This window comes from Musa acuminata, chromosome BXJ2-5 (genome assembly GCF_036884655.1).
Source record: "Musa acuminata AAA Group cultivar baxijiao chromosome BXJ2-5, Cavendish_Baxijiao_AAA, whole genome shotgun sequence".
NCBI classification, from domain to species: Eukaryota; Viridiplantae; Streptophyta; class Magnoliopsida; order Zingiberales; family Musaceae; genus Musa; species Musa acuminata.
In genome coordinates, this window is record NC_088342.1 from 41,126,436 (window position 1) to 41,145,392 (window position 18,957).

General features: G+C 37.2%; 3 protein-coding genes across 5 annotated transcripts; 1 reads left to right on the plus strand and 2 right to left on the minus strand.

Annotated features, from left to right (window-relative positions):
* The first annotated feature begins 4,868 nt into the window (after window positions 1–4,868).
* Window positions 4,869–12,096, plus strand: LOC103985665 (uncharacterized). 3 transcript variants are annotated; one of them, XR_671746.3, is made up of 10 exons: window positions 4,869–5,403; window positions 6,330–6,542; window positions 6,641–6,841; window positions 7,202–7,309; window positions 7,446–7,583; window positions 7,688–7,939; window positions 8,077–8,397; window positions 8,500–8,667; window positions 11,791–11,838; window positions 11,956–12,078. XR_671746.3 is itself a non-coding variant. In XM_009403433.3 (10 exons), the coding sequence occupies exons 1-8, from the start codon at window positions 4,921–4,923 to the stop codon at window positions 8,662–8,664; spliced, it is 1,881 nt and encodes a 626-aa protein (XP_009401708.2). In that variant the 5' UTR covers window positions 4,869–4,920; the 3' UTR covers window positions 8,665–8,667; window positions 11,805–11,838; window positions 11,956–12,096. The 3 variants fall into 3 exon arrangements, 2 of the variants coding, with proteins under 2 accessions (XP_009401708.2, XP_009401707.2); XM_009403433.3 differs by having other exon boundaries at window positions 11,805–11,838; window positions 11,956–12,096; XM_009403432.3 differs by lacking the exons at window positions 11,791–11,838; window positions 11,956–12,078 and adding an exon at window positions 9,023–9,243.
* A 539-nt stretch (window positions 12,097–12,635) lies between these two features.
* On the minus strand, window positions 12,636–15,051 carry LOC135612812 (photosystem II reaction center PSB28 protein, chloroplastic-like). Its single transcript, XM_065109519.1, has 2 exons — window positions 14,862–15,051; window positions 12,636–13,196 (listed from the first exon to the last, which is right to left on the minus strand). The coding sequence occupies exons 1-2, from the start codon at window positions 14,935–14,937 to the stop codon at window positions 12,721–12,723; spliced, it is 552 nt and encodes a 183-aa protein (XP_064965591.1). The 5' UTR covers window positions 14,938–15,051; the 3' UTR covers window positions 12,636–12,720.
* Window positions 15,052–16,692: 1,641 nt separating this feature from the next.
* Window positions 16,693–18,238, minus strand: LOC135611930 (uncharacterized). The gene is made up of 2 exons (XM_065107575.1): window positions 17,673–18,238; window positions 16,693–16,962 (listed from the first exon to the last, which is right to left on the minus strand). Exons 1-2 carry the CDS (start codon window positions 18,164–18,166, stop codon window positions 16,803–16,805), a joined length of 654 nt encoding a protein of 217 aa, XP_064963647.1. The 5' UTR covers window positions 18,167–18,238; the 3' UTR covers window positions 16,693–16,802.
* Between the last annotated feature and the right edge of the window lie 719 nt (window positions 18,239–18,957).

The window sequence follows — 18,957 nt, forward strand, 5'->3', positions numbered from 1 at the left end:
AATGGGATGACGATTGATAACCCAACAGTCATGGCTAACTTTACTGTCTAGATGATAGTACTAGCCCAACAGATGGAGATCGTCATTTGTTAGATGCAAGCCTAAAACAATCTTATAATAAAGAATAACCGAGTAAAGAATGTCGTGATAAAGGAGAGAGTCACCTCCATCCGAGATGCACAACTATGAAAAAGACGTTGAATATAACATCACTGCAAGAACTCGACTCTTTCGCATCGAGGCTCGCATTGACATACTATCCTATGACGGCTAGATTAATATTGAGGTATTAGACTAATGGATAGATCAACTTAATACTTATTTCGATCTATATGACTATAACATCGAGGATAGGGTGATGCTTGCAACTTAAGTTTATCAGACATACTCTTATCTGATAAAAAGTTTATCTTTGAACCAACAATGATGAAGATATGTCATAGACATAATTCAAAAAGCTCATACGAGATGAATTCTATCCTATGGAGTACATTGAAGGAAGATGGAGGAAGTGACACTACATATGCTAAGGAAGGGATCAATCCGTGTAAGAATACACCATCGAGTTTCAACAAAAAGCTATAACACTCCATATTTTCCTCGACAATCACTCGACAATGATGAAATATATCACTAGCCTCCATGCCTAGATAAACATAGAATTGGGCCTCTTCAAAACTCACAACATCGTAATAGTAAGCATGATGATAGTGATGATTGAGAAAAAGAATCGAACCCACATCGAGAAGAATATAAAGAAGGCAAAAGGGAAGCACTTAAAATATAAGACCAAGAGTAGTAAAACTACATCTTCTTCCAAAAAAAAAAAGATTTGTTATGCAATTACTATAAAATTATAGATCATACATTGAAGAAGTGTTGGAAGGTTCACCCTGAACTCGTTTCGAAGAAGTGGAAGAAAAATAATCAAAATCGATGTATGGCAATCGCTACTATAGGAGATGATCAAATCAAACTAGCATCAGTTTTATACTTAAATCTGAATCTATCGTTGAAGGCTAGACTAAAAGCTACAGACTCAAATCCAACCCCTATTCCAAAAGTTTGAGAAAAATTATTTACTCTCAAGATCCAAGTGAAATAAGAGGCCATCAATACAATCGTCGACACCAAAAGCTAAAAGAATTTCATCTCGATAAGCTTACTACAAAGACTTGGACCAGAGACCACTTCTCATCTAAAGCCATATTCGTTGGGTGGATCCACAAAGATATCAAGATGAGGATAGATCATTAGTGCATATTCAAATTTATGATCACTAATAAGTACATCGATGAAGTAACATGTGAGGTAATGCCCCTCAATATATGTTAAGTTTTTTTCGGGAGTCTATATTTGTGGGACTCAGAAGTCATCTACCATTGTTGCCCCCAATAATATATGTTCTTGAAGGACAGCTAATTGACCAAGTGATGATTGCCCAAGTAAAGAGGATGGTGAATGCATGCCAGAAAGATTGAGCTCTTGATCATCCAACTGATTACCGCAACAACACAAACATTAGCCTTAGCATCAGCCCATGAAATCATAGAAGATGAAGGCCTACAATAGCTTATCAATAAGTACTTAAAGCTCTTTGAAGAACACAATGAACTTCCCCCATGACGTGTAATGAAGTATGAAATCTAACTTATCTCCAATGCCCCTTTGTTGAATCTTAGCATGTACAGGAGTTCGATAATGAAAGTAAAGAAATCTAGAGATAAGTTGCTAAGCTTATCGAGAGTGACATTATTTAGCCGAGTAGTTCCTCTTATGACTCACCAATGGTAAAATGAAGGTTAGCGCTTGTGTATCGACTATCATGCCTTAAACAAGATCATGGTAAAGAACCGATACTCGCTATTATAGATTGATGACTTGCTAGACCAACTACTACTTATCATGGTCTTCTTAAAGCAAGATCTTAAATTAGGATATTCGAATATGAGAAGAATATACCTAAAGAAATAGTGTTCAAGACAAGGCAAGAATTATTTAAGTGGTTGGTGATGCCTTTACAATGCAACAGCAACCTTCATGTGACCCATGAATAAGTGGTTGGTGATGCCTTTACAATGCACCAGCAACCTTTATTTTCACCTTCCAGCGGCCCAAAGCTCTAGCCGAAGGTTTTGTATAGCTATTGTGAGAAGTCTTAGGAAGATGTTCTAGCAACAAAGAGAGAAGGAGAAGACTGAAGACCGACAGTGATCGCAGCCTATCAAGAGCATCGATATACTGTCCAAAAATAACTTATGTTTTTACATACACATAAGCTTTCTTTTATGTTTCTATTTTCATTATTTCAAATCTCATTGTTATGGCTTTACCTTAATAAGTAAAAGAGGTTATTTTCTTTCAATTTTACACTTAGTTTTTATGCGATAATTCTCTCCTCTACTTCTTAACTTGGGGTTATAAATAACCGAAAAAGATTTATAAATAATTATCTCCATATTAAATTAGTAGCTTATGTTTTATCGGTTGGTTTAAGCTAGTTTTTTATTGCATCGGAGTGAAAAAGAAAAATAGATTACTATTATAAATAAGTAATTGAAAGATGATTAATAATATAATTTCATATTGCTACTTAACTTAACATCCCGTTAGTCCCACAGAAGTGGGCAATGAGTATGATTGACTTATATTAGTCTCATTATGTTAACTCTTACTTAAACATTTTGGTTCGTGGTTGAAGGACCAAAATTGAGTTATTGGCCAGTTGGCTCATCAGACTCGGGTCCTGACATTTGGTATCAGAACCGACCTAGTATTTGGGCAGGATGAGAGGGCTCGAGTAGGAAAGGATGATCCCGATCCATTAGTCCCACATCGAAAGTGGACAATGAGTATGATTGTCTTGCACCTGATGAGTGTTATTAGTTAGTTGACTCGTCAAACTTATACTCGTTACATCATTTACTACTCCGTCGTCTTCTTTTCCATCGTGTGGTTCAGTGGCAGCTCTTAACATGGTTCAAAGATCAAGAACGCAGGAAAGAATTTGTCAAAGTTTAATTTGTTATAATTGTCTCATGGTCATGAACTAACTTAACTATATTGCATAAGGATTATAAGTTGTGTTTGGCAACGTATTTTTAATATGTATTTCAAAAAAGAGTTTAGTAAATATATTGTTATGAAATATTTTGAGTATCGAGTGTAAAACTGTGTTTTAAATGCGCTATAAGTGTTGTTTGATAAAATTATATTTCAAAAGTCTATTAAATTTTTTATTCTAATAATATTTTTTTAACATTTCTTTAAAAGTAAATATATTTTTATTTAAATTAATATATAAATAAACAAAATAAAAGACATGAATATATGTAATATTTTAAAAAATATATGGCCTAGATATAGAATAAATTGAAAATTAATCATATAAATGAATGTAAAATAATCTTAAAAATAAATAAATAAAATTTTAAATTTACGAGAAAACGTACGACACTGAAAATAGAGAGAGAGAGAGGATTAGGAGATGAGAATTAGAAATTCTATTATATATTGATAATCTTATAATTTTAGATAATATTATAGGGTACATTAAAAATTAAAAAATAATATTAATATCCCGTAAATATTAAAATAGTAATGTTATTCTAAGATATCATTGGTATTTAAATGTTTTTAATATAACATTCCGATCAAATATGATTTTAAAATAATTTCATAAATATTAATTTTTATATTTCAAATGTGTTCTAAAACTTAGCGTACTCCTGCATTTGAGAAGCTCCTCGATTGCAGACGTCGGTGGTGCGATGACGGGCGCAAGCATGGCCTTCCACATCTTTGTGTTCCGTGACCTCCGGCGAGTAGAGAAGAACCCCTGCCTGCCGCCGGAGTCATGGAGACGGAAGACACGTTTGAGCTTTGAGTTCTCCACTTGTATGATTATCTTTGTGTTCCGTAACCTCCGGCGAGTAGAGAAGAACCCATGCCTGCCGCCGGAGTAATGGAGACGGAAGACACGTTTGAGCTTTGAGTTCTCCACTTGTATGATTATCTTTGTGTTCCGTAACCTCCGGCGAGTAGAGAAGAACCCCTGCCTGCCTGCCTGCCTGCCTGCCGCCAGAGTCATGGAGACGGAAGACACGTTTGAGCTTTGAGTTCTCCACTTGTATGATTATTTTTGTGTTCCGTAACCTCCGGCGAGTAGAGAAGAACCCATGCCTGCCGCCGGAGTCATGGAGACGGAAGACACGTTTAAGCTTTGAGTTCTCCACTTGTATGATTATCTTTGTGTTCCGTAACCTCCGGCGAGTAGAGAAGAACCCCTGCCTGCCGCCGGAGTCATGGAGACGGAAGACACGTTTGAGCTTTGAGTTCTCCACTTGTATGATTCTTTTTGTGTTCCGTAACCTCCGGCGAGTAGAGAAGAACCCCTGCCTGCCGCCGGAGTCATGGAGACGGAAGACACGTTTGAGCTTTGAGTTCTCCACTTGTATGATTATTTTTGTGTTCCGTAACCTCCGGCGAGTAGAGAAGAACCCCTGCCTGCCGCCGGAGTCATGGAGACGGAAGACACGTTTGAGCTTTGAGTTCTCCACTTGTATGATTATTTTGAGAGGCTGTTTGTTTCATCAAAAACAAAATATCAAATGTATGTATTCTGCGCAATCTGAATATGGGAGGTATGATTACAATACAGACAAAAGTCCAGACCACATTTGTTCGTTCGAGGCATTAAAAGAGAGGGAAGTAAGATGTGATCGATAAAACATTTATTTTTTCTTTTTTTTTTATATTTTTAACTACTGTGTGGCCAATTACTCTCAAATAATGATTAAATCAAAATTGATACCGTCAAAGCAATAAGCTATCGGATCCGGATCCTACCTGGGCAACTAAATTGGTCCATCGTTCCCCCGACTCCCCCAGAAAGAGTGCGGCACGAGGGAGAAGCACGAAATGGAGGACATGGACGAGGCGATGCGTGCTCAGTTCCCGCTCTCCTTCGGGAAGCCCTCCAAGCCCCAACCCCATACCTCTGGCGCCCACTCCGCCACGCGCCGGAGCACCTCTTCCGCTAACCCCGCCGCCTCCTTCCCGAACCCTAACCCTGACTCTCGGCCCGACCACGGCCCCCGCAGAGAGGTTTTCGAGCCTGGAAGAGCTGGTTCAAGCCGCGCCGCCGATGAGTCCAGGGTTTCGGCGGAGGACGAGGATGACGGCACCATGATCGGGCCTCCGCCGCCGCCGCCGCCGCCGATGGCAGCGGGGTCGGAGGAGGGGGATGACGGGTTGATAATCGGGCCACCGCGGCCTCCACCGTCGTCCTCGGAGCAAAATGATTCGGATGATGAGTCGGAGTCGTCCGAATTGGATGGCGATATGGAGGATTTGCCTCGGATTCCCCTCAGTAACGAGATCGTCCTCAAAGGGCATACTAAGGTATGGTTTTACTCTTTGTAGCTTCTTCTTCGTTCGCATTTCTTCTTTTGAGAAATATCTTGCAAGAAGATCCTAAAGCATAAACCAAAAGAAAGTCTTAGCTATAAATCAAATAATATTTTCTGGCTGTGCCAAGAGTCTCAACATCTTTGCCTGCCTATTGACAGCAAATTATACACTGTTTTTTAGGTTAACCAGAGAATTGGGTTATAATCGTAAATTAATAGAACATTATGCACATATTTTCTCAGCTTCTGGGAAGAAAATTGCAATAACGAGAAAGCGGTACACACACTTTAAAGGATTTTTAATAGCATCACTTGGAGTACCAATATGCAGTCCTTATAAGAAACAACTCCTTGTGTTTGTGATATAATATGCTTTGTTTGGCTTTTCCTGTGCTATCTGTTGCTTATTAAAAAAAAATCTGTACATTTCAGGGTTATAATTTTCCCTGTTATCTTTTGTTTATGCCTACCGTCGAGTAGAAAGGTCAAATAAAGTCATTGTTTAACAATATTCACTAAAGAACACATTCAAATCATCCGCTCTGTTTTAATATCATGTTGAACTGGTTTTGTCCCAACTTTTTTATGTAGATTTTTTTCATTTTTTTACAAGTTTTTTTATTGCTAAATTAGTTCCCATGTTATTCTCATTTAAACCTTTCATAAGTTCAACACTGATGAGTCAATGAGTCATATATCATGTTTTCTTAGTCAAGCTTTTTTAAAAGAATAAGAATATTGTGCTAGTAGAATATGAATTTTCTAAATGACGGCTTCGTTAGTGTCTGTATGCTAGAGCTTTTTTAGCAATTAGATTTCAAAATAAATTGCAAGATTATTCCTGTGAAGCTAAGCTTTTGTTATGGCTTCAATCCATACATGTTTTAGTGCCTGACTAATTATTTCTTTTTTCTGTAGGTTGTCTCAGCTCTTGCTGTTGATCATTCAGGATCAAGAGTCCTCACTGGTAGCTATGATTATACCGTCCGCATGTATGACTTCCAAGGAATGAATTCCAAGTTGCAATCTTTCAGACAACTGGAGCCATTTGAGGGACATCAAGTCCGAAGTTTAAGTTGGAGTCCAACCTCAGATCGTTTTTTGTGTGTAACAGGTTCTGCACAGGCTAAGGTAGATTCTGTCCTTAATCTACAAAGCAATCAGACCACTTTTGGGGATATTTAAAATATATAGCCCTTCTTTGACAAGAAATATAACCTGTATGTCAGATCTATGACCGAGATGGGCTTACCTTGGGTGAGTTTATAAAGGGAGACATGTATATACGTGACTTGAAGAACACCAAGGGGCATATATCAGGATTGACTGGTGGAGAATGGAACCCAAAATCAAAGGAGACTATTTTGACTTCTTCAGAAGATGGATCCTTGCGTATTTGGGATGTTGCCGACTTCAAAAGTCAAAAGCAGGTCTATGTTCCACTTTTTACATTTACATTTGTATCTGGCAAAAAACAAGAATTCAATTGATCTTTGTTCTTGCCTTGTGATCTCAAAGAACAATATTCAGTGTGTTTTTCTCAGACATCCAAAGAGTTTGCTACAACTGTAATATGGAACAATTTCCACGATTAGTACCTCATACTTTGATGAAACGCTTTTTTGTAAACAAGTCATAGTTTCAAATTCAGGAATTGTCTTTATCGTTGTTATCAGTTCTTAGAAGTTTGGAATATTATAAGTATATCTTGAGCATGTGCTTGATCATGACAGTATAGTTTGGTTTGTAAGATGTTTTATGACCAATCTAAGAAGCTCTTTTATTTGCAGGTGATAAAACCCAAACTTGCCAGACCATTAAGAATTCCAGTTACTGCATGTGCTTGGGATCATGATGGTAAACGAATTGTTGGTGGCATTGGCGATGGATCAATACAGGTAGAAAGGCAGTTCAATTGGGGTCAGCCAACATTTTTTATAGAACTTCATCTTTTTATCCTTCGAACTTTGTGGGCCTTCAATTGCATCTCTTTTAAACTGTTAGTGTTTCTAATGGAGTTGCTTTCTCTTGCAGCTATGGAGCATAAAGCCAGGATGGGGAAGCAGACCAGATATTCATGTTGGCGATGCGCATAGTGATGATATTACTGGGCTTAAGTTTTCCACGGATGGGCTGGTACTTCTGTCGAGAAGCATGGATAGTACACTGAAGGTGATGTTACATTATTATTCAGATCAATCTATAGTTGACGATTTTTTTTTACTTTTCATTTATATTTTGCAAAAGTTTAGCTAAATAATTGGATGTTTGAATAGATATGGGATCTGCGCCAAATGCGAACACCTATTAAAGTATTTGCAGATCTTCCAAACCATTATGCTCAGACAAATGCTGCATTTAGTCCTGATGAGCAATTAATTTTCACTGGAACATCTGTTGAAAAAGAAGGCTCATCTGGCGGTTTACTGTTCTTTTTTGACCGAAGGAAACTAGAGCCTGTATCACAGGTGGGGATATCTGCAACATACAGTGTTATACGTTGTACTTGGCATCCGAAGATCAACCAGGTTTGTTTTTGGTTCTAATCTTTGTGGTTGTCAAATGCAATTATCTATATCTGACTGTATATTTCTTAAATTAATTGTTTTAGAGAGGGTTTTGTGAATATACTATTGTATGATGCTGTTGGCTGTGGTTTCTGAAGGTTTTTGCAACAGTGGGGGACAAGAAAGAGGGTGGAACACATATACTGTATGATTCATCTGTAAGTCAGAGAGGAGCACTTGTATGTGTTGGACGAGCTCCAAGGAAAAAGTCTGTTGATGATTTCGAGGTGCAGCCAGTTATTCACAACCCACATGCGTTACCATTATTTAGAGATGCTCCCAGCCGCAAACGTCTAAGAGAAAAAGCATTAAAAGATCCCATGAAGTCACACAAGCCTGAACTTCCTGTCACTGGTCCAGGATTTGGTGGAAGAGTTGGAGTGACCAAAGGCAGTTTGTTGACTCAGTACCTTTTGAAGGTATGTGTTATTTGGTTAAACACCATTTCTGTTATTTTATTTCTTTTACTTGTTATCCTTGTTCTTGTTGCATGTATCAAGTTTTAATAATTATCATTGCAGCAAGGTGGTTTAATCAAAGAAACCTGGATGGATGAAGATCCAAGAGAGGCAATACTTAAATATGCTGATGCTGCTGCAAAGGATCCTAAATTCATTGCCCCTGCATATGCAGAAACTCAACCAGAGCCTGTTTTTGCAAAGTCAGATTCCGAGGAAGAGAAATGAGAGGTACTTTTCTTCCCTTTCCATGTTTTTTTTTTAAGAGATGTATAATCTTTACCCTTGGGGTTGTCATTATGCGTGCCAATTGCTTATAATATGGAGTATGCTCTTTCTAGTATCCAACAGATTTATTTTCAAATCCTCCTCTTTTTTCATTGTGTAAATTAATTGTTGGTATCCGTTGTTCTTTTTTCTGTTAATTTGGTTAGGAAACCTTTGAGCAATTCCTGCTATAAAAAATTCCTGCTAAAAGTTGAAAATGTTTTACATAATTAATTATTTATTATTTGTGACTGATTTCTTATAATTCTCATGCTTTAATTTTAGAGTCTCTGATCCACAGTCATCACCTATTGTACAGTTCTTCAGGACGGAAACTTGCTTGCCTGATGTGGAGACTAATAGAACGGCAACTCCGGAAAAAAGAAAAAAAATTGTCGGATTTGTTGATGAACATCACGTCGATTTGTTCCAAGAATGGAGTTGAGCGATGAATTTGGTTTTGTATCTTGTAATGTTATATTAAAAAGTTATAAAAAGGTAAACCAGCAATAGAAGTTGCGGTCTAAGAGATTTACATTAGATTTGGGCGATATGGCTGTTTGGCTGCTGCCGATGGGGCTGATTTTAACATTAAGGTACGTATGCACGACGTTTCTCTATCAGAATAAATTGTTGATGCGAACAATATATATATATATATATATATATATATATATATAATCTTATTTTTGTTCTATACATATACTAAAGTATGATGTCTTTAGGATGTAGCGTTTCAGTTTAATTTTGCTACGAATAAGAGTGTAAAGAAAAAATAGATAATCTTGAAACAGAGTAATCTATAAAATGATAATGTTTCTCCTATATAAAGTGATGTTTAACATCTATATATAATTTTAAACATCTAACCAAATAAAAAATATTTATTCATGTTTAAAATTTATACACATTAAGTTCATATGTTATCGGTCATATATATATATATATGTATATATATATATATGTATATATATATATATATGTATATATATATATATATGTATATATGTATGTATATTTTGTATTTATTCACCTCTCTCTATCCATCGATTGTGTGAGGTATTAAAAATATGATAAGTGATAATATAGTAAATATAAGTATATGAACTGCAAAAGATATAAATTTCAATAAATTCTTACAAACCCTGAAATCAAAACCACTGCTTTGAATAAAAACTTAAAAATTCCCATACATGATTAGTTACACAAGCATTGCCATTTAGCTTACAACGTGTTTTGAATTCTAGTTGAATTTGTTGCTTTAATTATTTTTTTCCTCACAATCGTAAGAGAAAATTAGAAAGATCGAAAAATATAACTATTTAAAAGTAATTTATTGAGTGACAAGTATTGAGGATATACTATTTAAAAATATTAATCTTATATATAAATAGTCTTGTAGAACTTGTGCAATGGTTCATCGATTCCAAACCAAACTAAAACCAGCTTGGTGGTTCAGTGAAATTATCGATTCCAAAACTAATCATTTAGGAATCAGAAGTAGCAATTTTGATTCGAAACATTGGTTTCATAATTTTGAATTATTTTTATTATTTAAAAATAAATTTATAATTTTTTATATTTTTAAAATTATTTACTTAAAATAATTAAAAAAATCCTTTTCTAATTCCAAAATTGACCCTTGTTAGTTTCATTTCGATTCCTAATTTTCGGGAATCGAACCGTTGGTTCCGAAATCGAAACCATCGATTTTAGAATCATCATCATCAGGCTTACCTAAAAGTGTCCTCGTTGGGATAAGAAGATAGACATTAATGCTTTCCATCTACAAACCAATTTGTATTTTTTAATTTAGAATTCAAGTTAGGCGAATGTGTGAAGTGAGGGCTGCATGCTGATCGAGATATCTAAAACCTAAAATTTGACTGACTACAGTTGCCATCTGCCATTCTTATCTTATCTTGACTGACAAGTCAATTTGATAGCTGTAGGTAAGGTTTGATAGTTGTAGCCAAGGTTTAGTCCAACGACTTGTTTTGTGGTATAAACCTCAAACTGGATGTATAAAGTTGAACTGTCATAGTTTTACGGTGACAAATAAGTCTGATGGTGTTGGATTTTTTTAAGAAATAACACTGGTTTTTTTTTTTTTTTTTTTTTTTTTTTTTTTTTTTTTTTCTGGATGTGGGTGGGTCGAAAGTTGGAATATATTGTTTTGTGAGACTGCTGTCATGAGCGATGATCTTCAGGTGACTGCACAAGATAGGTTCAACATGATCCATGTGAAATCTGATTCGAAGGTGTTGGTGAACAAATGTGTCGTGGCTGGTGAGTCAGCACGACTAGGTCAATGGGTCGATGTCGGGAGTTCTCCGTTGACTGAGCTGGACGCCGAGGTAGGTCGGGCCTTCGTGACAGAGTGTTGGTCAACGTTTCTTGGTCCGAGCATCGTCTGCGTAAAGCTACGTCTTTTCATTCCCGGGATAGGTGATAGCTCGCCCTCCTTCACCGGGTGGCGATTTCCGGGTCAACGCTCGTGGCTCGGGGTGATCGCTTTCCTGCAAAAAAGGCTTTCGTCGGGTGAGTTCCGACTTTGGCCCCTCCGACGAGCAAGTCAGTTGTCTCCTTTTTTTTTCCCTGTTGGGAGCCAAGATAGAGGTCTTTATACCGCCGTGAGAGAGTCAGTCGTATGTGGATTGGCATGGTGGACACAGCACGATACTAGTACGGATCCTGGGTCGGCGTGCGGGGCGTTGCCGTTCCGGGATTGCCGAGACCAGGCGTGTCGAATAGTGCCTTAAGTGTACGAGTTTTGATGTGGCGCGTGGCATTAGCTGCGACGTGTTCCGGGAGCAAAACATGCTATATCAGAAGGTACTGATTAAGATGTTAGATAAGACAATCTCTACTCTTAAGTTGTACAAAAATGTAATTGAAGAATAAGACTGTTAATTAGTTAGCTAGATATACTAAGCTATAACTATATCGGTATTTTTTTTGGATTGGGGAGTGGCCGTATCATTTTTTGCATTCTAATCTACAGAGCTCCTTTTGTGTTTCTACAAATTAATTAATATATTTCTCTTTTGAAAAAACAAAACTGATAAGCGTATAACAATTCTGTAGAACAATTCCAACAGGAACAGCGCTTAACTTCAATTTGGGATAGAGATGGTAAGTACATAGATGTAACATGAATGCAAAAAGTATAACAATTCTTTAATTGTATTTCATCAAGTTCAAATTGAGAAACTAGTTGAAAGTTTGAAGGCTTATCTCTGGATTTTGCAGATAGGAGATGAAGGAATATGAGGGCTTGTGTTCATGTTTGTTTTTTCTTTCTTCTTTTGAAGCTGATGAGGGTCTTTTCCTCTGTACAAAATCTCTGACATCGATTCTAAGACTTAACACGTAATATGAGGAATTCCAGATCCTACTCCAGCACATTTGGTTCTCTGAATTCATTTGATGTAGTAATCTTCTGATGAACATTCACACTTCATCTGTAGTAATCTACAGAGTAGGATTGTTGATTGCCATACATACTGTGATTCTGATACAATGAAAAGTAACATTAGGTTTCTAAAAGACCTAAAGACCAGATGGCCTTTGACAAAATTGAATGTTTTATCTCAGGTGTAGACTCAATTTTGCTTCATGTCCATAAGTAGCCCAACATTATGATGATAGAGGAGTCTTTTATCGACTGATGAGAGAGCATAGCAGTAAGAGTACCCACAATTATCATTTACAGATCACCTTTGATGGAGAGACAATACATGAAAAGATTAAGTTTCTGACCAACAAAAAGACCATACCATATTTTATGTACCTGTTTATATTATTCTACAATAGAACTTAGCTTTCTTAGACAAACTCAAATTGAGATGGAATCACTCTGATATGTTGAGCAACATCTTGCAATTGATGTTAGTAACATTAATTTTGAGGAGAAAACATAAAAAAAAACATTGAACAAAACTTTGAAATTTTAGATAGTATAATTCAAATATAGCTGCTTGTCAGATTTATGAAAAATGGAGGATGTATGCAGCCTCACTTTTTGACAAATTGTAAGCCATTGGCCTGAGAGTACCTCTCCATGAACCTCATAAATCTATCCCATTCTTGGGGACTCCGCATCACATATTTGGCTTCGATTCTTGAAGGCTTTCCATTCACAAACTTGGCACTCACATCAACTGACTGGAGCACACCTTCCTCGTCGATCATGAAGAATCCAGTGATGTCTCCGAGTTCACTTGATGAGTCAAAAACAGAAGGTTGGTCAAAACTAAATATTGCGACACCGTTTGTACCATCTCTCGATTTTGTTAGTCTCACATCTGGTACAGTCTGCTCATCAGTTCCTTGGATGAACTGAATCGCTGGCTTGACCATCATCATAGTCACCCTTGAATTATAAGAATTCCCTCCTCTTGGAATCACCTTTGGAGGAGGAATCCTTAAAGATATGCCACAGAAAGCAGAATGAGAAATTGGACGAGCAACAGTAGAGAGATGTGCTATGCCTGTAAAACATCACAAAGTTCATTAACTAAAGAGGATTAAATGGAAACTTGAATAAGATATTTCACACTATCTATCCAAGAATTCTATCTATATTCAAAATCAACTAAACAGTACAACTAATAGAATAATAAACAACTATCACAAGTACAGAAAAGCCGGTTAACATACAGGTGTAACTGTCAACCTGCTTCCATTATAAAGACCTCCTATACATGAACCTCCATGGCTACTTTCCAGAGTTATTGAGAAGATTCTTCCAAAATTTCTTGGTACTCCAAAGCCATGCTCAGAAAGAAATTTAACAAGCTGAGGATTTGAAGACTGGTAACCAAATTGGATCGGCATGGCATGAAGAAATAGAAAGGCCATTTTGCTTCTAACCAAGAAAGTTTGTTCCTAGTAATGTATACCAAGAAAAGGATTAAAACTTATAGAGATTCAGTACAATTTTAATATGATCAACAAAAATTGGAATTTATGGACCAATATTTTGTGGTGCGACTACTGGTAATAACAGGACATAAGAATTTTGATTTAAGTCCACCAGATTTTAGTATAGTAGGAAGGGCATTTCATATTCATCTAAGGTATAGGCGATGAAGCTCAGGTTAAAGCAATGATGCTATCATATTCATCTAAGGTTAAGCAATGATGCTATCATATAAGGGAAGTGGGAAAAGGAAAGACATCTGAAAATCCTGCGCCACCAGATGAAGATTAAGATTTATCAACTTAAAAACTGCAAAAAAATTAAATTTATCCATTTCTTAGTCAAAACTATGCATAGCTACGCAACTTCAGTTACATTTATACTAATGAATGTATGTGCAGATTATGGTACTCTTCATAAGCACTTGAAAGTTTGACATTCGAGTGTAATATCTGGCACTCGGAGCAAGAAGCCTGCGATTTTAACACTAAGCAAAACCAAGTAGTACCTTTACTGCAAAATACATCGAACTGCAGGTGCTTGTGTTTTCATTCAAACACTTTGATATACTGAAGTTAATGCAAGAGGAAGGGCTGGGTATTTGAGGATATCACTTTGGCAATCATTCTTTCTTTTATCCCTACAAACTAGAAGAAAAAAAGAACCTGTAAAACAAGGCATCTCATTATATTTATTGTTATAATTACTTGAAAATTTCTGACACCTTGTATGAAAAACAATTGCTTCATAACTTTTGGTATAATAACTCGAAAAGCTCTCTTTCAGAGCATCACAAGTTCAGATTAAGGAAATGTAGAAGGAACTAATTGAAAAGGAAGAGTGGGATGGTGGAACAACATCTTTGATATGATTTCTGCAGCCTGTAAATTGTTAAATCTATAAACTGCGCCCACTAAATTGTTTATTTAGCTTATAAGCAACATAAAATTTCTCCTTTCCTACTCCTACTGTAGCATTATCGAATCACAATGAAAGAAAAAAGTTTGCACACACACATCGTTCTCTTACCTCCCTCTGTAGCATCAAAATTTACCACAACCCACCACTCCCTGAGCATTTATCCTAAAGCACACATTCATAGAACTAACAGAACAGGAAGAACAAGGAAAACAAATTTCTTTCTACTTTGTCGACGCTCAAAAAGGAACCAATTGCCCAGAAAACGAATGCTGATATTTCACAGAGAGAGAGAGAGAGAGAGAGAGAGAGAGACCTGGGAGGGAGTGATGGTTCTTGGGGCATTTGGAGATGGCCGAAGAAGAAACAGCAACAAAGTGAACCGCAGACATCCTCAGGAGTCGACGACGGCGGAGAGGGGAGTCAAACAACGAGAGAGAAGGCAGGCAGAGGAGAGACACAGAAAAGCCTCGTGAAATAGAAAAGAGAGCGGCTTGAGTGCTGGTGTGTAACAACGAGAGTCGTTCACATCCATGTCGCCCGTGTTCCTGAACAGATATGGAGGGCCATCCGACATCAAACTAACCAAATCTATCATGTCGAACCCAAATTATTTGATCCAATCGCAAGTTTGGCCTAACCCAGCTCAAATCATGCTCCAGTCAAAGGAATCGCTTATGTATCATGAGAATCTGCACAGATTCTCAGCATCATACACCTTTGGAAGATCCAACCTTCCAATCTAAATCTGATACATGCAACAACAGAAAAATATTGTTGGCCAGAACTTGAGAACTCCCCAAAAAGTCAAGATTTATTGACTTAGATTCAACCTGTGGACAAGAGAATCCACACTCCATAGATTGCGTTGGATTGTCAGATCAGGTTCACTGGCAAAATAGTGGTGTGTAGGCTCATTATGTGCTCAATTGTGTACCTCGTTCTTTTGAGTAGGCGACAAGAAGACCATTACTGGACTATATAACATGTATCATGTTTCTTGGTTATGATGATATCTTTCAGATCTTTCAAATCGTGTTACTTTTCTCTTGAAATAAATATGAAAATTAATATCCATGATTAGTGGCATAAACCAGTCTTTGGTGGAGGATGATTAGTTTTGTATAATAGATCAGCCAAGTTTTTATTCAACATCCATAGATTTATTTCTTCTCCAAAGATAGAATATTTATGTAGAAAAGAGTACAAGGAAATTGATTTGATTAAGAGGCACTCTTTTGGCCAAGATTAATTTGATTAGGGAAATTGAAGTACCTCAATGTAGGCATCTCCTGCCTATATCCGTATGTCCAACAGTTTCTTTACTTCTTTTAATGAGACACATCAATCAATATGATCTAGTTAGTCATTTATATTAATGAGAGAGCTAATTACAGCAGACCAGTATATGTATTATTTTTATCTAGAATTTATAACTTTGAAAATTGATAATATGATACATGATCGGAAGGACAACATAGTAAGAAAGGCACGGAGGTGATCTTAAGGATGACCATTATTTTTTATTAAAAAATTAAAATATATTTTTATTGTATTAAATACATACACAACGCTCATATATTGAACTCGAATCTAAGATCTATTACTTTTTGTAATAATACACTATTGTCTCAACCGATTGTCTCAACAGAGATAAGTAGGATAGTTATTGCCAACATCTTTCGATAATTATGAATAAACAAAAATAATTATCATTATAATAACCATCAGACCAATATGTTTTCTATATTCAGGAAAATAGTATCATCCATTATTGGCTCTTGAAAAGTACCCAACAATTAGTAGGGACCCCATGAAAGGATGCATGATCTCAAATATAGAAGACCAAATAATCGTAACTCTTTATTATAACCTAAACGGCTTAATTCTTCTGCAAACGTTTGCAGTACATAAAAAAACAAGTTATAAGAACAATAAATCATGGACTTGATTGTTCTCAAACACCATATACTCCACACAAATAGAAAGTTCTAACGTCCAAAAGCAGTATTCTCGCATCAACACATCTATCTTTAGCTTCAAAAGATGGAAACAAAAGGACATATCCAGCAGTCAGGCACAAACCATCATCTTATAACTTAGATTTCCTATACTTCAACTGATCATTGACTTCTTTGGTTTCATGAATGCCCATAAGATGCAAGCTGAGGTAAAAGGCAAAGGGAAATGCATCACATTTGATGGAAGAGATCAGTTAGTACAGAAGAAAAGAGAAAGGGATGGAGGCACACTAAGGCTAGGCGAGAAGCCAGAAGTTTTTGTGGGTCTTGGTGTTGAGGAGATAGCCTGCGTTTTGGCCCTTCTTTTGGACGCCAACGCAGAGGCACTTGCTGTTCTCGATCAGGAATTCTGCTGCGTCTGCCCCTTTACTTGACATACCTCCACTTAGCTTGCACCTGCCAAGACAAAAAACACAAAAAAAAGATGGTGATGCCACAACGTCTTCCGCAACCTTTGTGGCTTCCAATTCATAACAAGAAAATATAGTTCATAGAAGCCACTTTTCTCGTGGGCTTTCCACAGATTTCTTGATGCATTTGTTTGATAAGTGATGAATGGTTAACACGAGGAATTATGTTTTAGCTATTAAGAACAGTTGAAAAGATAGTTGAATGGATATCTAATCCCATGTACGTTATTTGATCTTATCGCTCAGACTTACTCGGTGGATCTTAAAATTTCCAACATGATATCAAAGTCAACGTGTGCAAAAATTTAAAAATGAAGAGTTAAATATTATAAAAAAGAGAGAATAGGAAGAGATGTTAAGAAAATATTCATATAAAAACATTGACCAAAGTAAAGCTGGAAATATATATATATATATATAGGATTTTTGTTGGAAATATTTCTTTATATTATAGTAAATCTTCTTAAGAAAAATAAGTACGTAAAACACCTTCTACATTATTATATCCCACCCAAATGTTTTCATTAATTTATCCACATAAGTAGAAGTGTTCAATACGGTTGCGAAAGCTTGGCGAATTTGATTAGGCTTGTTTTGGGTGCATATATTTTACGTGTATTTCCACGAAATTTTCTTCAACAACTTGCGAATTGTCTTGTGGGGTTATACATTCATGCATTGTTGGAAAACGCTTACCCCAGGAATGAAGAGGAGCTCCGGCGATGACCGATGACGAGGAGGTCAACGCGGAACACCTTGGTGCACGTGAGGATCGTCGTCGCCTTGTCCTTGCTCTCCAACTCCACCCTCTCGACCTGCACCCTGACCTTGGGTTGCGCGAACTTGCACTTAGCTCGCATCACCTCCAGGAACTCGTAGTCGCCCTTGCCGTCGGCGACGCCGACGGCGGCGTGCGGGGAGACGCGGGGGGAGGCGGCCGCGGGAGGACGGCGGAGGAACGCTGACAACGCGGAGGACCGCCGCGCGTTCGCCTGCTCGATGTGGAGGAGGATGATCTCGTCGTGCTCGAGCACGGCGTGGTAGAGGGCCCACTCGAGTGCGCCCACGGACTCGCGGCCGGGGTCGGCGACCACCATGACCCTTCGCTTGCCTCCGGGAGTCCGGCCACCGTCCATGGCCACAGCGACAGCGACCGCCGCCACCACCGCCACCACCGCGACCACAAACATGAAAATAACTTAACGATGACACAGGCTCCCGGCTAAGTTTGGAACGTTAGGAGGCGAACGAACGACGAGCCCGTTGCTTGTCGTTCGTCGGGCAGTGCTAATTGTGGGGATTATGTTAAGCGCCACCCGCGCGACTCGGTCAACGCCAAGTCTGAGACAATGCATGTTCAGTTGCTCACATGTTTCTGTTTCTGAGGCTTTTATAAACACGACAAAAATAAAACACGTTTTCCTGTTTCTGTTGCCTTTTTTTTATGTCTTACCTGCAATTTTTTTTTCTTCTAGAAGGTACGTTAACGAAAAAAATCTTATAATATTAGTGTCTACCTTGAACTTTAAATATTATTTAATATCTCATAATTTCGTTTCCTTACTATAATTTTGTTTGTTTTTTATTTATCTTATGCTCTAATGAATATATTACTTGATACTTTTGATTTTGATGGACTTATTATCCTCTACTTTTATCATTGGTGAAGACAATATTTTGGGATTAAACATTAATAATAATAATAATAATAATAATAATAATAATAATAATTAGAAAAACAAAGAAATACCTTTTTATTTTGGGAGCTGCTCAACCTCATAGAACTCAGCCAATAGTTGGAAATGTGAATCACCATGCATGTAGTCCAAGAGGTGGTTTGTCTCGGCAAATTACCAGTATGTATAGTATAATTGAGCATGAATCTTAGTGTAGATATACATTGAAAATTGTCGGAAGAATGACAAGAGAAACCACTAAATAACAATAGCATAGAAATTGTGGAATGTCTTAGCCTACCAAA